The 18,642-nt window shown below is 35.7% G+C and overlaps 1 protein-coding gene across 16 annotated transcripts in view; it reads left to right on the forward strand.

Moving 5' to 3' along the window:
• TENM3 (teneurin transmembrane protein 3) overlaps positions 1-18,642 on the forward strand; it is a 699,726-nt gene that overhangs the window by 642,709 nt on the left and 38,375 nt on the right. For 10 of the 16 annotated variants that reach the window (XM_072406090.1, XM_072406092.1, XM_072406097.1 and 7 more), the window contains 2 exons: positions 7,043-7,293; positions 8,627-8,649. In XM_072406090.1, the coding sequence (XP_072262191.1) occupies positions 7,043-7,293; positions 8,627-8,649 (274 nt within the window). The remainder of the gene's footprint in view (positions 1-7,042; positions 7,294-8,626; positions 8,650-18,642) is intronic. The other 6 variants (XM_072406089.1, XM_072406093.1, XM_072406103.1 and 3 more) reach the window with 2 other exon arrangements.

Here is an 18,642-nt window from a genome sequence, read left to right on the forward strand (position 1 = left end):
CGTCAGATTTTTCTCGCCCGATAATCGGCATCCGCCAGATATCGGGCTAGAATCTGGCATGTGTACAGTCGGCGTCGTTCATCGTCCGTGAATCCATCCTGGCGGATCCACGAATGATGAACGACGACCGATCTTAATGCAAGGGAAGGGGGAGAGCGGCGCAGCAGGGTGCCCTTCCGTCGTTCTCCCCCTCCCCTCTCCATAGAGCAGAATGATGCTGTATGTACAGCACCGTTCATGCATCGTGCAGTCCCTTGTCGTTGGAAAGGATCGTGAAAGATCCTTTCCGACGACAAAAATTGCATGTGTGTACGCAGCTTTACCAAGCCTTAGATTTGTTAGCTGAATCATTTAGTGCTACAATGAGGTGCTACAACAAAACAAAGCACACAAAAAATGCAAACTTTAAAGTTTTGCAATGCAGAAAGTGCCTCTCTAGTACAATGCTGGGCTAGTTGTCTATTGTCAATGAAACTTTGCTGATTATACCTGGAGAATTAAGCTGCGTACACACTTCCAATTTTTGTCGTTGGAAAGGATCTTTCACGATCCATTCCAACGACAAGGGAGTGCACGATGCATGAACGATGCTGTACATACAGCACCGTTCATGCTCTATGGAGAGGGGAGGGGGAGAGCGACGGAGCGGCACCCTGCTGCGCGCTCTCCCCTTCCCTTTCATTAGGATCGGCTGTCGTCCATCGTCCGTGGATCCGGCAGGTCGGTCGTCCGGACGATGGACGACACCGACTGTACACACGGCAGATTTTCGCCCGATAATTGGCCGATGCCGATTATCGGGCGATAAAAATCTGACTTGTGTACGTAGCTTTAGTCTTTAAGTGTTATCTGCAGGTCTAGGCTGTCAAATTGACATCCTGATCCCATAGTGTGCAGAAGACAGCAGACTGGCATGGAGTCAGGGAATGTTTGCTTTACAGTGGTCTGAATTGGAGTGCAAAAATGTGTAAAAATTTGTCTTTCACTATCTTCCCTGCTTGCTTCTAGCTACTAGCCTCAGAAAACAGCTGCCATGTTGAATCACAAGCATGTATCTGTCAAAGGGTGATGTTCAGACAGTGCCATAGAGGGGTTGTGGCTGAATATGGCTCATGCCCTTTGACAGAGGACACTCTGTCTTGGCTATGTTCAAGTCTGACATGAAGGTATTTTATAGGGTATGTTTAATTGCTTAGGCATAAAAGCAAACCAAACGCATTCTTGCCTGTTTAGTAAGTAAACTAGTTCAAATTTTAATTCTTGTTCACTTGTTTGCACAATTCCTTTGATGAACTTTGTCAAACCTAATAGTAATTCTACCACTATTTAGACATTATAGATCAGCACTGAATTGAGAATTCCACAAAAAAATGCAACTTCTGGTTAAAAATAACATCATGTTATTAAACTCCTGTTTTTGATTTTCCCCAAATCATTAGCAGAATCACACATTAGAATGTCTCCTTCTCACAGTGGATGCGCACAGTTTGATATTGGCATGAAATCTCGCCAGTTTCAGCATTGCTCGTATTAGCACGCATTTTCAAGCTAGTTAAAGGAATAACTTTGAGGAATGTTCTTTCCCCAAAAAAGTGGATGTTCTGTTCAATCTTACAAAGAACAGGTAGATCTCCTGCTGCTCAGTGTTTATATTATGAGGTTTGTTAATGAATGGCACTAGTTCTAACAATCAATCCACCATATTTGAGTTCTCGGCAGAATTTTTGAAATCTTTGTTTTTTTATGGACTTTGTTTCAACAATGTTTTAAAATGCAATAAAAAATAGGTTTAACAAGCTATTCTGCACCCTTAGGGACCTTTCAATTATAAGACTTATATTTTGTAAAATTTTCAACATTTGACATTCAAATATTGTTCTTGTCAAGGTACCGTGCACTTTTTTTCTAAAGTTTTTGGTCCTCTAGGACAACACTAGGGTCAGCCTCTTAAAGAGTGTTAAATAGTAAAACCCTATTAAATGTACCATGCACCACCAAGTATGTGTACATGTATTGGTAGTTCTATCTACATGCTTATAGATATTTCCCAAAATAAAAAAAACACACAGAATATTCTTTAGAGGTGAATGTTCAAATAAAATAAAGGGCACCCTTTTTATCATCCATGTAAAAATGCCACCCTACAGCATGCACACATAACAAGTGTACTAATTTCCCTAATACACAAAACAATGCACTCCAATACACACTGCAACATGTACCCCAGAAACTTGCACTGTAATAAACACTGCACCATAGTAAGAATCATACAGCTCCATACACCTCTAGGTGCTGAAACTAGGTGTAACTTGGCCCTGACAGTTATCCTCATTCTTGCACTTTTAGAAACAAGTCAGTAATAAGCCCCAATATTTCAGTTGCCGCTGGTTTATTTTAAGCCTCCTATACAGTTACCACAGATAAAGACGAAAACAAAATAGGGTATTTTACGGGTCCCCTCTTAGAATCATAGATTGTTGTCATCCTCTTCAATTCAAGTTGCAATATAGTTTTATCCCCAAAACTAATATAGAATGGAACCTGTTCCATGAAACCTTAGAGGGGTACAGGTTCTCTTCATGTTTCTCTGGACTCAGAAGCAAGGGTTACTGAAAGCAGAAACACAGATATTCAAAATGGGTCCTCCTGCGGTTCTAATCACACAGAAGATATCTCTGTAGAGTTGACAGCAGGCATCTTTCAGAAACTGGAGCACATTTCACACTAACCACTAGCATGTAATGAATCTGAGCTGAATGAGGAGTCAGGAAAATGTTGCTGTTTGCATCAATAATGGAGGTGCCTATGAATAGTAAAACATGAGGCTGCCTTATGCCACAAGGTGAACCAATCTCCCAGTTTTAAATTATATTCAACATTTCCACATGACAACCGGTGACTTTTCAAAGTGACGCGTGTCTAATTGAATAAACGAAGTGGTTAGTTGTAATGACAAGGTGGATGAGCTGGTGAAATGTGTTTTGGGGAGGAGTGCAGAAAGTGACAGGTGTTTGTGCGGGAACTCTGATACACGGTCATAAATATTCCTCTGCTTGTCTTCCCCTTCCTCCACACGAGAGGAGAAAGCTGAAGGACCTATTTCTCAAGCTAATGACAGGATAAATCATGTGCTATAACGCCAATAGCCGACTTGGAGGATCTCTCTGATGAAAATTATACAGCGTCTCATTTGCAGAAAAAAAAAATAGCAGTTTCCCAGTGATTGTTGCAAATGATGTAATCACCCAAGTAACACAGAGATTTTTTTTATTATTAATTCCTAATCAGGACAGCATTGTAATAGTACATTGTTTAGGAGACATTTTCCTCATTTACATGTCTCTTTGCCCCCTCTGCTTTTAGAGTTTAGCCACTTCTTCTATCTGTTTTTTATCTTGGAAGCTTCAAACATTTACAACAAAGAAACCATTCTATTTATTTAGAGCAGTTTTTAAAGAGCTTTGAAGAACAGTGCTCTCAAGTTCCCTTTGTAATTCTTTTCTGTGTTTATTTTAAAAAAAAAAAAACAAGGCTGATTGTTTAAATGGCATCTCAGAGAATAAAAAAAAAACAGTGTAACCATTAGCCTGTAGTACTGCTTCTGAAACGTGCATCCACAATCAATAAAACATGTTTAGGTACAACGTGAAAACTGACATGTGGTTTACGTGGATTATGGCAAATAGAGATTTATTGTGACACATTCATATAGAAAAAAATAACTGACAATTTTATACATGGCCTGAGATGTATTCATTGATCTGTGCACAATGCAGGACACTAATAGATAGGCATGTCCACACTTTAACATTTTCCTAAGTAAGAAAAATTTCCCATTAGGCATAAGCTTTGCTTGTTAATTTCCATCAGGCCCATTAGGAATGTGCCAGCTCAGCACGAAATATGCAAAATGACGATGATTTTTCATTGCTATTCACTTTTTGTTGAGCTGCTCGCCATTTTTTGGTGTTTACTTTGTTCGCCTTTGTTTTAGTGTCTTTTTTTTATTGCATCGTAATGCAGAAGTAACCCCTAATTTGCTGAAACCACTTTGCTATGTTTTGGCATCTTAAAATAAATTATGTGTGATTGGTTCTTGACACCAGAATTCCTATTGCTCATTATGACTCATTTGATATCAAGGCAAAAACTGCATGTTTTTGGTTTAAATTAGAAATGTTATCCGCCTAGCCACGGATGTAAAAAAAAATTGTATTCCACCTAGTAACCACAACTCTTCAGGACCTTCCCTAGGCTGTGCCCTAAAAGAGTAGTCCCCAACCTTTTTGACAGCACAGTCCAGAATATGTACCGCTACCACTGCCGGGGCTTCTGCATCCTGTCATTTGTGGCCCCCAGCTCACCAGCCACAGACTGGCAGCTATCCACTGCCCAGGGGTTGGGCACCACTGTCCTAAAGGAACTGAATGTGTTTTTTTTCCTTGCTTATGGTATGAAAAGTCCACTTTTTTTAAACTCAGAATTATATGGATATTTAATAATGCCCATATGTACCCTTTTAATATCTGAAAGTGTATTTTTACTCGTATGTCATCTTTAAGCTAACAGAAAATATAGGTGGGTTAGGTTCCAAACCCTGATACAAAGAAAAGTTAAACCATTGATCAAAACAATCAATTAAATACCAAAAACCAGTTGAATAGCAAAAGCCTTTTTTTCAAAAATATTATCTGCTGACCAATTTTAAAATTAGCACAGTAGGATATGAATAGAGTAAGAATAGAAAGATTATACTCACACATGTAGTGTAAGGAATAAATCAACTAATATTCTTTTAGGATTATTTTAATAAAATAAAAAAACTGATTTTACCCTTTGGGTGACAGGTTTCTGCACTTTGTTGCCAATCATTGATCTGTGCTTTACTTTATTGAAATGATCAATACAGCTCGTTAAAAAGTTACTCCAGCTTTGTCATTCGTTTAGTATATGGTATACACTATCTATAGTTATAGGTAAAACACTGTAACTGAATTTTCAGTGTTTAACTATTTTGAAATAAGATGCTACAGACAGTAGACAGCGCCTGCAAGGCATTAACGTGGATATATGATGCTGAGATCAATGTTAGAATCTTTTTAGCTGAAAGAAAATTATACTCTAAGGTGTAATACAAAAAAGGAACATTTCTATTCCCAACTTTATTTTAAGACTTGTTATGATTTCTGATATTTGTTGTAATTAAGATATGTATTGATTGTGAAACAGTAACGTGGAAGGAAAATTATGGCTGGTATATTACATTGCCTTGTATTGTTCAGTTCCTGAGATCAATAACCTGCCACAGATCACCTTCACATCATAATGAGAGGATAAATAAATGGAAAGGCCTGTATGGGTTGTCCAAGAAAAAGGTGTTGAAAACACTCTAATTAGTTAGAACATTTTAAAATTTCAATCGCCATGAATAAAAGTCTTTTTTATTTTACTAGCAATTTTTGTATTTATTTTAAAGCCTAGCTAAAACCAAGAGTCATTGAGGCGAATGCTAACTGCAACCCAGTTGATAAGTAAATTGGAACACTGTATATAAGTAAATGCTAGACAAAATATCAAATTCATGGGCCAGATTTGCTTGCACACTGCCACTTCCATTCCTCTGTAAATTCAGCTATGGAAAAGACATTCTGCAACATATCTGCAAATAGGAGGAACAAAAGATTGCAGAATTTACTTCCCAGCATCCCCACTTTACAGTGGAAGTCATGTGTCTACATGGGAAATGCAGGACATGTAGTCACAGGAAATAGGTGCTGAGCAATTCTGGAATCTCAATATATTAACTGAGTGATAGTTAGTTGCACAGCTACAGCAAAGCAGTTTCCAAATGTCCAAATGCATATTAAATTTGTACGATTTAGTTCCAAAGGTATTTGTTCAATTTTGATTAAGGAATATGTCTTCTTCAATTTATATTGAATATATCATAGCTTGCAAAACAGAATCAGAGTATAAAAAATTGCCCTTAGGCAAGTAGGTTTATTTTATTTCTAGAAGGACATTGCATGCACTTTCGCAATAAGCCTGGCTGCTTGCAATTTTTTATTTAATGTTACATTCTGCTTTAAGGGATAGGTCAGTTATTTATTTAAATTAATTGAGCTTCTAATGGAGATCAAAACGCTGATTACCATCGTAAACAGTCTGATCGACTTGTATAAATTAGGATATTTATTAATGGGAATCTTAGCCGACACAATGGCCGTTAGTTCAGTCCTCGCATAATTTTCCATGGATACATCCAGCATGTTATTTTGAATATTCATAAATTCCAAAACATTAGAAAACTGTGTGGGTGCACAGAGTACATCTACATTATATAATGCACTAAACCATGCATCTTTTCATCGGTAAAGTGCTTTTTTCATATGAATGATGATGAAGTACATTGAGCATAAAATGTATCATTATAGTTTTCTTTAGAGTGATATTCTATTTAAAATGTCTGGATTAAAGGACAATTTATTGGTATATATACATTTAGGCAGGCAATGAACGATTACCTAATACTGTCAGAAACTTGTTGACTTTTTAAGGTTTTTTGTTGTCCGTTTTGAAAATCAGTGTTAATAACTGTTTCATTTGTAATAGGTATATATAAATTCAATCCTACCCAGTAAATTAGTTATCTACCCTTGTCATATATAGCATTGCTCTCACCTTGGGCTTTGGTGACCATTGAATCTTTTTCCTTTACATTGACCAGAAACTTTAGGTAGCAGTTTATTTTCAAACATTTTTTAACTGTGTATGATTTTTGCCTTGTCTAAGAATTCCTGTCACCCTGTTACTATTCACTAAGAGTCTTTGAGAATACAGCGATAACTAACAGTCTGTAGTCCAGCTAATGGATGCCCTTATCTAATTAGAATTCTAATTTCACTAATTAATTATTTAAAAATGTTAACATTGCTGCGTTAAGGTAATTTTTTTATGAAGATATCTGTTATGTGTAATTTACCTTATGCTGGTAACAATAGAAAGGAAAATACAAAATAATTTTTTTTTTCTTTATTCGCAGGTATCCTTTACAAAGGCAATGGGGAAAACCAGTTTATTTCCCAACAGCCTCCAGTTATCAGCAGTATCATGGGAAATGGCAGAAGGCGCAGCATTTCTTGCCCTAGTTGCAATGGTCAGGCCGATGGCAACAAGCTGCTTGCCCCTGTGGCGTTGGCCTGTGGAATAGATGGAAGCTTGTATGTTGGAGATTTCAACTTCATCCGTCGAATATTTCCATCAGGGAATGTAACCAGTGTCCTGGAGCTTAGGTATGTCAATTTATTTTGTCATTGCATTAAGTCAACTTTTATATTTAATTTATAATGATAGTATTAAATTTCATAGTTTTGTGTTGTTGGCTAATAGTAGAAAGTAATTTAAAAAACTGGTTTCACCTGCAGGTTAAACCTAGTATACTTAAATAAAATGACAAGAAAATAGATGAAAGAAAAGGGATTTTTTTATATAATAGGCTAAATTTGGGATCTAAATTTTGTTTCTAATAAAAAAAAAAACAAAAAAAACCTTTAATAATATCTGCTGCCAATAAAAAAACGCTGTATTAAAAAAAGTTTAAGTAAATTGTAATTTTATTTCTTTATATTATTCATTAAATTTTTTTCTAAATAATGATCAGTGCATTTTTTTTCTTTGATTGCTGCTGCCTAGGAGGTAAATACATGTGTTTTCTCACAATGAAATGACATACTCTGACCTTTGATTGTTCATTGTAAGAAGATTTCTCATATGCAATCCATAATACTTTTGCTGGCCATAGATGGGCTAAATTTTCTGATACTATAAAACATGGAGTGGTCCCTCTTTCCTTGCAAATTACAGCAGTACCAGATTTAGGACAACAACTATTAAAAAAAACAGATACAAGGTTCCTTGTTAACAGAAGTTGTTAACTGCAGTGTCACCAAAGGGTTGCCAAAAACAGGCCATGCTATCGGAGGGAAAACACTTTATTCGGTCCTAAAATATATACTGTATAGAAAAGCAGGGTATAAGAGGGACCCTGCATATCACTACACAAAGAACACTTGGTTGAAGAAAAGACTTCTGTATATTTTGAAATATCATGGCATGGCATGAAAAAAGATAGCAAAATCTGACCAAAAATAATGGCATGAAAAACATTAAAAAAGAAAATATTGCAACAAGTTAGAAGAAATATATTGCAAAAATCTCAGCAAAGTATACCAGGAAATGTCATTTTACGCCTTTGTGGTTGTTTCAGATCTGTATGACCACCATGTATAGCATTGGAGATACTATGCCTATTTGATTATTCCCGGATCACCTTATTAATAGACCAGTACTTTGAAGTGCATCAAAATACCTTGAGAAATGATCTGCCCATGTACTTGAGAAATGTTCCATAAATAACAATCAAAGTAACCTTACAAAGTATTTTGTTTCTTTTCCTAAAATGGATGAGCCAAACCTCATGTGATGCTGTTTTGAATATAGTATGCAGAATATATGGCATGCTCATTAGGGTATTTGTCATTCCTACTTGAAACATTTCCATCTTCATACTCTTCACCTCTAACAACATTTTATTTATTTTGACTCTCTTCTTTTCTTGTTTCCACCCAGAAATAAAGATTTTAGGCACAGGTAAGAATGGCAAATGTATTACCTAAAAAAAAATCTCATTGTTGTCCAGCTTTATCTGCATAGTCTGTCAGATCACAGCTGTGTTGTAAAGCCATCCTTTCACTGTCGCTTAGAAATGGATCTTCCTTTGATAAGAGGTTTTTGCATGACACAAATGCAGGCATGTTCTTATCTGAAAGGTCCAGATATGAATATTACATTAAAACATACTGTTATTTGACCTGTGCTTTGGCTGCAAAACTGGACATAGACAGGTGTTGTAGTATGATCAAAGGAAAGATTTTTTAATGTACAAGAGAGTAGGAAGTTGAAGCTTTGTTCTACATGTGCTCCAGCTGTGCTTCTTTGTTACATAGCCCTTGTGTGACAAGCGAGAATTGTGATTCTAACTAGGAACTTTCTATCAAAGTCTCCCCAACCAAAGACTGCTATGAGTTTATAGCTGTGTCACTCAGCAGGGGGCAATTTATTCCCATTCTTAAAGGGAACCCTTCATGCGCCTGTTCTATATTTATGTTTAAACACAGCCTTAGGTAGTGCAGAAAACTTTTGTGTAAAAAATGGTCATTTTCACTCAGCTAGATCTATTATTTATCACTAAAGTTTTCAGCTTTGTTTCCCACTTTCAACATTGCTATGAGAAAGGACTAGGCTTATGTATTGTTTTTAACTGCTGATTTTCTGGTGTATCATGTTGAATTCAGTTACTTACAGTAAGATATGGCTAATATTGAAAAAAGTTAAACCATTCTAATACATTGTTTTCTAACTTACATTTATTTAGTGACTAATAATACCGAAATCTCTTATTCATTAGCCGCAAAGGTTTATATAGTATATTCAATAACACTAATTAATGCTTACATTACCAAACTATATATTTGCCCCAATCTGTGCTGAGCACCATTTTGCATGTAAACAAACAGCTTAACAATGCATATCCTAACAACGATCTTGTCTTATTTGCTCCTATTTGGACTGTGAAATACACTCTTGTATAGGTTTTATTATATAATAAAAAAAAGAAAACAAATGTAGTCCTAAATCTAAGAAGTGGTTAGCTGCTTTCCCTCCATTTAGGAAAAAACTGTTTGCTGGATTGGCCCTAGTATATCAATTCTTCCCCTGTTCTCAGACATTCATTAAATTAGGGTTCAATTCTGAATTTGAGTTCAGAGATATAACTTATCATAAGGTATATGGTGCATTAGCACTGTAGTGCTGGATATAAGGTAGGTTAGACACCTACTGTATATGACGTCTAGGTTAGATACCTGAATTAAAACTATATACCAGGGATGCAAGTCTTCCTCAAAACCAGACTTCTTCTTTTTAGCATAAAGCAGTCCTTTCATTTTTTTTAAGGTCCAGGGGAATCCCTACTTAAAACGAATAAATGATGGTCTGTGTTATAATGCACCTAAAACTGGTTGTCAGAATACCACCCTTACTGACAGCTATAAAGATCATTGGCATCATGTCAATGACTTTTTCAAATGGCATTGACCCCAGAACAATGCAGTATTTGTCAATTGTAGGTCACTCTGCCACATCACAAGGAAGCCATATAGGAACCTTTATTGAGAATGGTTTCTCCAAACATTTTGCTAAGATATACTGTAAGCTATTTTGTAATATTTTCCAGAGCAATGTTTGTATGTATTTACTATTTTATAATCTGTATACTGTTTTGGATAGAGCAGTGGGGTCCAGGAGATTTATGTCTTAATAAGCCTCAGAGCATTGACAGTACTGGTTGGTGTTTACTGTCTTATGGCCTGGTTTACTTAGAGCTGCAGAAGTTATATGACCTTGTACTACCTTGTACCAACACAACCAATTAAAAACAGCTATATGTAATCCTAATGCTACAACGCTTCAATCAGAATAAACAGACCTATACTAAATATCCATCATAGTTCATCTTAGAAAGTGCATACCTTTCCTAAGTTGTTTCCAAGCTAACAGAATCAAAAATGATGCTTTTTGCAATGGCACTAAAGGGAGCCAGATCAGATGAAAAATCCCTGCAACTTAATTACATTTTCTGCTTTGATAGAAAAAAAAGTATGATGTAGTGTGTATTTCTCTATTCATCTGTTTGGCTTAGCAGACTATAGATAGGGATCTGTCATTTTTCTCCCCGTTAATTTCTTACAACACATACTGCCAAATAGTGTTTCAGCAGTGAAAATCGAGAAGGGGATTTGACTTCTGGCATAATGATTATGGCAGACTTAAATTTGCATGCTGGAGGCAGATAGAACTGTAACAGAGATTGTTATCAGTTTGGCACACAAAGTCCTGAGCTTAGTGCAACATTCCTGTGTTTGTATTTTAGTCAGTGAATTCTAAGATGGAAAGTTAAGAAATCTATTTTCATTCAGGACTTCAAAGGGAAGCCTAAGTTGATTTTAAAATCCTGATTTGGGGCTTTCGGACTATGTGAGGTGTTTGTGCTTTTGCTTGTGTTGAGTTTTGTAGAGATCTGCACGGGGGACGTGGTCCGTGGCTCTGGCCGGTGCATCCCCCGGGCGGGGTCCTTCTCCTGACCCCACTTGGGGTGCACCGGCTAGAGCCGCGGACCACCAAAATCTTCGGACAACCGGTTGGCGATCACTGATTTAAAGGACCCATACACCCAGAATACGAATGGTCTTCCACTATACAGAAATATGGTATATGTTGAACATTTACATGAGGCTTGGGACATTGGTGTTTGCATTTACATTTGCTTCAAGAAATCTTGCCATTAAAGAAACATTTAGGCTGCTATTGCTGATTTCTCCTGAAATTGCCAGCTGCCTGGTTGATATTCTTCAGATTTAATACCTTCTGACCTCGAACAAGTATAGACAAAATAGATTCTAACTTTTTCTGTCTATTTTCTGCTGCATGCCTTTTCTGGATATGTCATTCAAACATACTAAAAGCAGACACAGCCAGATGTTTTTAAGTGGCAACAATAGCAGCTACCAACTTTTTTGTGACCTGATATAGTATACATTAAAGCCTGATTGAACTAATTTAATTCTAGGTGCATCAAAACACAGGATGCGCAAAGCCCATTTTTTATATTAGAATCATCTGGACAGACTGCTTCAGACTACTTCTACTTGACTGAATAATTGAAATGTACAAATCTTAAAATCTTTAGGCTAAATGAACATTTATTTTACAACACAAAGTGTTTATTCTTTCAGTAAATCAACCACTTGTATACAGAACAGGCTGATATTGCATTGTGATTTTAAAGGACCACTAAGCCCTAAATTGATCTTTATGCAGCATCAAAGTATATTGTTTATTGCTATCTTGACATTCCAAGCCAGGTATGGCTGTATTCAAGTCTGCCACTGCCTTTGGCATTGCCGGTGGATACACTGAAAGTTTATGACAGTGTAGTACTCTGATTCTGCTGCTTTACCCAACAACACCTCCTCCATGAATATACTGGCAATAGAACAGGATAATAAAAGACAGGGAAATGACCAATAAAAAACAAATGATTACATACATTTAACAGAGAACCATGCATATATTTGTTGCATTTGCAGTACTAATTAGTAGACATTGCCTATCCTCTTTTTATCTGTCAAGCGGACCTTTTATGTGAACATTCCATACAATAGTATAGTCATATCAGTAAAAGCCAAGTAATATTCTGTTTAATGTGTACCACCAAATGACACCTTAAACAAGTGACACAGCATTTTTCTATGACCAGAAGGAATGAAGAAAAAACACATTTTCAGGAAGTTTTCAAAAGGCTAACGTAATAACAATATAAACATGATTCCATACGAAATATATGGAAACATACGTTTTTTAAAAATGTAAAAGTCACTTTAATAAACACTGCAAAAATAACACAAAATATGCACTAATCTAAATACAATATTCTTTTTTTTAATAACATGGTTGAAAAAAGATATTTTTTCCAACTAAGAGATAATGTTATATCTTCTACTTTGAAAATGACTGTTGTTTGATATGATGAAGCTTCAAAATAATTAACTAAACAATATTTCCACATCCAAAACTTTTGTGCCGATACAGGTCACAAAACAGAGCTTAAGGCGAATTGATATATACATAGTTCAAATACTATACAGAAAAACAATGTTTGTATTAAGTAACATAGAAACAATACCTTCATTTTTTGCCAAATTAGTTTAGTATCCAACCCACTCATTTCTTCTGGGACTTTCTTTTTTTTTCTTTTCCCTGATCTTGCACTGATTTGGATAGTAAGGCAAGTGGCCTGATGTACTCATAGCAACTTTCTAGGACATATGGTGCCAAAATTGGCTATTATGAAACCACAGTTGCTTGGAAGATACAAATCCTGGTCTGGTCACTGACTTGCATTCTAAAATAGAACTAGAAGTATTTTTTACATTACCTAAACTATAAACTTTGGGTGAGTTAATTGGGATAATATACAAATTGTAATATTCAAGCTCTTAGGTGCTCAAACTATTACCCTATTTTTCTGTAATTTTGATAGGATCCCCAGCACTTTCTTAATCAATTTAAAAATGGTAAACTACTTACAGATCCCCTTAAATAACCAAAGGAAATTATTATTTTTTTTTTAATTTGTGGATTTACTTTTTTTAACTGTTTTGCATATTTTTTTCTCAAAGAGACTGAACTTGTTATGTTCATCTTCTGAAAATACTAGTTACCTTTGTCATTCTAAGCTAATGGTTGTAATATTTTCATGGACAAAACACAGAACAGGCACCATAACCAAGAGTTATGGCTTAGCGATGACTTCACTTGCTGCGCTCTTCTGCCAGGTCAATGACTCAAAAGATTTTAAGAACAAAGAAGTGAAAACCAGACAAAGAGAATGTTTAGAAGGTGGTCAGATATGGAAACCCCATGTCAGCACAAGTCTCCGTTAAATAATGAATTCCCTATTTAAGACCTCAGCATTTATTATTTGTTTTTTTATTAATTTAGCAATTTAATTAAGAAAGCAATGACAACAGCATTTTGAAATGTTAACCTTAATCTAATAAATATACAGAATTCACATGCAACTGAATTCATTTGAACTTGATTATTTTTTACTTTAAAAGTGTGCTATGCTTTTCTTAAAAATGTAATAGCATGCATATAGTGGTAACTGACCAAAACTACCCTATAACATAATACAAACATGTGGTTTGACATCACTTAGTCCTGTAATTGGCACCCATAAAAAGAGTAAGGCTTATTCACTGTGATAATATTATTTGCAGTAATATATCGCCTCAACTTCTCAAAGACAGGGAAGGAGTATTCTAACTTGCCTGTAGTAAAATAGAATCTTATCACAATAGGGATTAAATAAAGATTGCATAAACACCTACATCTGGTTACCATGGAAACCATAACGGTTACAAAAAAAGATTTATACCATTCTAATGGGTGTATTACAATAGATGTCAGTCATCTAAACTTTGCTTTTATTCTCTTAAGTGCACATCCATCTTTTAAATGGTTCTTTTCCTGCTGAAAGTTTGATGTCTTCTTTCCTTTAGGTAGTTTTACCTTCTGTTGGGTAGCATAAGCTACATTTTTCATGATTTCCAGTATTATAAATTTGCGTTTGATTTTGGGAACCATTCACAGCTAAGCTTTTCAGAAACTCTGGTCAAAGCACCCTTGTGGTTATGATGCTATCTCTGGCATTCTTCAGATAATCTCTCTTTTTACACTTTGGGAAACACGCATCAAAGATTCAGCATTGCTGTGAGTTCAGCAATTCATCAATGTGAGCTGGGTTTAAATAAAATAATTGGGTGTGGTCTTAGGTTATTGACTCTAAATTAGGCATATCACATTTATGTAAATTAGAATTTTTTATTATATCTATTTTTTTTTTTTGAAATGCGAAAAATGTAAGGACAGTGGCAAATCAGAATAATAATCCCCCTCTTCCCCAGTGAATTCATGAAGTTTCATTTTTGATGTTGAAGTTTAATATTGATATCTTTAAAACCTTCTTAAAGTAGATACTAAACAGCTCATATGTTTTCCCAGTATGCACATAGGATGTTCCTACATTTCCAATCTTGTTTTGGGACACTCTGACATGTTCCCCTCCCAGACACTGCAGCTCACAGTGGGATGGATTTAGCAGAAGCAGTGCTATCAATCCAGAACGCAGTGGGTGGGACTGGGTGTGTTCATGTGGTGATGGACAAGCTCCTGGAGGTAAATCGGCAGTGACAATGTCAAAAGTCACACCCCCTCTATATAGGAAGCAGGCAAAACTTACACGACCGTGGCAACACCATTCTAAACTCAGGAGCACAGCAGCATTGTCCATCACAGTGATATGCATTAGCCGGATTAATAATAAGTGGGACTGGGGAACTAAGGTAAAACTTTAAGTACAGATGAAGTGTCTCAGCACAGTTTTTTATTCCACTGGTTTACCTGAAAGCGCAAATGATTTTTTCCTAAAACATTTATTTACATGTAGTAGATAATAGAATTTAATGTCTACATGCTAAAGGGGAACTTTTTATGTAGTGTACTATATTATGGGCAGCTTTGCTAGCAGTGGCTTTTATAAAGAGGTCCTTTAAAAAATCTGACAAGCACTGACTGAAGAAAACTGGTTAAAAAAGTAGTTTCAGATGTTTTGATTAGTTAACTCGTTTCCCCGTCTGAACAGTATGGTAACAACTGCTCAGATATGATTAAAAATACGATGTTAGAACTTCAGGCACAGTCAGACATTGCAAATGTTCTGTTATTAAACTAGATCATTTCCCAGTCAGCGCCTGGTAAAAAAGCAAAAACACAGTACCTGTTAAAGTCATAATCATCTTTCGCAGTGAATCTGACACAATTGAAATATTGCATTAACTTCAGCATTCATATATTTCCTTTGTTCAGAAACAATATTTAATTATTTCCTTTTATCTGACATAATAAAAGCAGTGTGTATTTTGGTTGCAGTGACAGTGATAAATGATCAGGAGAAGATTTCAACAAAATCCTACTTCTGAAATAAACCTACAAGAATAATGCATGGCTTAATTTCAAGTGATAGTATTACTTACACTCCATTTGCAAGAGTACCTGTCTAGAATTCTCAATTTACAGATTGTAGCAACCAGTTGTGGTAACCAAAATTTGGTTCTGATTTTCACATTGCTGTGCCCTTGGGTAAAGATGAAAGGTATAAGATAGTGACTGTGCCAAAAAAGCAGTATATTTTTCTATACCAAGAACAAACAATGTTCTTTATAGACTCTGCAGGTTCTGAAAACACCTGCTAATCTGCTAGTAATCTGCTAGTAATGCTCCTGACATTCCTTTGTGGGTTGACAATGCATTATTTTCTAGAATGAAACCTCCAAAAAATGGTGTCAACCCAGCACAACTGTCTTTGGCTCTTCTCCTGAGCTCTACAACGCAGATAAAACATGTTCAGTTGCCAACAGTGGGTCCCTGTGCAGAACTGACTTTGGTGACCCCCCCCAGTCCAACCCAACACTGGCTGTGGGGATCCCTGTTGGCTGCGGCACACATTGCACCTCCTAATGTCTACCCCTGTACACCTTGATATACTGGAAAAGTTCACAAGACACAGAACAGCTCTGCATTTCTGACAGGGTCAACAAGTATTTTTCTACAAAAAGATAAATTAACATTGAGGGTTTTCCCATGTACAACCTCTTTTCAATAGGAGAAGATCAAGAAGGATTGTAGCTATATGAGTGTTGTATAAGTTTGGTTGTATTTGTTGGGTGTGTACTATTAGGATTTTGATTAGAATATTTTTTATCAGCCATGGTTTATTAAAGGAAGAGCAGAGACTGTGGATGTTAACAATAATGACTCATGTGGTTTATTTAATAATGTAGTTTAATGATGTGATGTGTTAATTGCACTAACACGTTGCAGCCTGATTCTGATTCAGTGGGATTTCACTTTCCGTCAGTATCCTGTAGTCAGGGCATTAAAGATGTTTGCTGATTGGTTACTGTGGATTATTGCTTTTGCAATGTTTTTGCACATTGTTTTTATGCCTAACCAACAGTGACTTATTACCAAAGTCAGAAGTTGCTGTTCGCTTTCCAAACCTCTGTCTGCTGAGTTATAGGGCCTTGATAGAGGCGAGAATAAGTGACAACATTTCTTATCATTTACAGCTAGTTAAACCATTTGAGCGAGTGATGTGGTTGAATTATCAGCTGTGTTATCTATTGCTATTTAATTGTTATATGACACTGACAAGCTATGCAAGAGTTCACAGTAAAATTTACTCACAAAATCAATAGAGGAATACAAAGTTGTAACAGATGCCGCAATTTAAAGGCTGGAATGAGACAGTAAAAAAAGAGCTTGATGCCTGGATGGCAATGGCAATATTTGGCTATATAAATTAAACATACAAGGGGTACAATAAACTCCATTGCCTGTGTGTTATTTCTTATGGCTTACATAATATGTTTATTAAGGGTTTTCCAGAGGAGCAAATACTGAAATCTGAATGTATTCCTAGTGCGGACTCTAGTAAGGTAAAATGTTTAAACACTATTGAATTTTATTACTGATACCTGATGTGTTGTAGCATTTTAAAAAAAAGTTTTATAATATAAATTATTTTTTACAAATATTTTTTATGATGTCCTCTAATATAAACTGATGTGTTGACACTACATTTGGGTCTGTGAAATTCCAAACTTTTTTGGTTTTTGGTTTTGGTTAAATTAGAGTGGGACAAAGTTAGTCTTTCTTAAGTTTGTACTGCTGTCTGTTTTCTATTCAGGTAGAATTACCTGACTTCTGTCACCATTACAGAAAATAAGAGGAAATGTTATATACAGTTCAAGGGTCTTGACAAATATCATAGCAATTGCTATACAACACGTATATACATACACCACATGAAAAACAGAAAAAAGACTGAGGGTTTTTTTGCGGAAAAGAGATTTGTATTGTGAGCAAGTTACAAACTTGTGGTACATACAGTGTGCAATAATTGGTAGAAGTACAAACAACGTCTCGTAACCCGATGCGTTTCGCCGAAAGGAAATCCTCCATTCCTACCCAAAAGATAAATCCCTGTAATATTGATTTACTAAATGCAACAAAACGCATTGGGCTAGGAGACATTGTTTGTACTTCTATTCTGCTTTAGGTATTACTATGTCTAGCCTAACTGGTCTATTGTCCCAAGAAATGTAATGGTTTAAGACCGAATATTATTGCACAGTGTATATACCACAAGTTTTTTAATTACTTTTGCTGGCAATACAAATTTCTTTGTGGCAAAAACCCTCAGTCTTTTTTCTGTTTTTCCTTGTGGTGTATGTATATACACCATAGTTATGTATATATTTGGCATAGTTAATATTTTTTTAAAAATAGGACAATTTCGAACAGAAAAATTCTCAGGGACTGTTCCTCAAACGATTGACAAATATGCCAGCCATTTATTATACGGAAAGGTTTCCCTTAAAAAAACTTTATTTGGGGTATTATAAGACGCTTTTTCCTATAGGTTGTAACTAATATAATTTGAGTTTTGTCATTTCTGTCTTTAAAAGGAAGGAGTATGAAACATCTTGAGCTAGACTAATAATAATAAATGGACTACTACTTCCTAATGATTAGTCTCGTATTAATTTAATGCAAAAAAATGTGCTTGTTTTGCTAATTGTTTTAAATAAAGCCCCATGTTGTTTTTGCCTATTAATGAACAATTTTAATAAGCATTTGCGGCATGCCGGCTCCTGGCAGGGAACTGAGTGCCTGTGTAAAGATTTTTTAATAATAATGTTGCACTTAAGTATCCCCGTAAACGAGGGAATATCAAAGCACTTTGCATCTTTATGCAGTTTCACATAGCATGATTAGTAACCAGATATAATTGGTAATTTTTATGTCCATTAGAGGCACGGAACTTTAAACCTGCTGTGCCAGGCTTTGAACCTTTGACCTTTTTTGTTTTGCTGAGGTTTTAAGGGCGCCATTTTA

The sequence above is a fragment of the Pyxicephalus adspersus genome, chromosome 3, assembly GCF_032062135.1.
Source record: "Pyxicephalus adspersus chromosome 3, UCB_Pads_2.0, whole genome shotgun sequence".
NCBI lineage: Eukaryota > Metazoa > Chordata > Amphibia > Anura > Pyxicephalidae > Pyxicephalus > Pyxicephalus adspersus.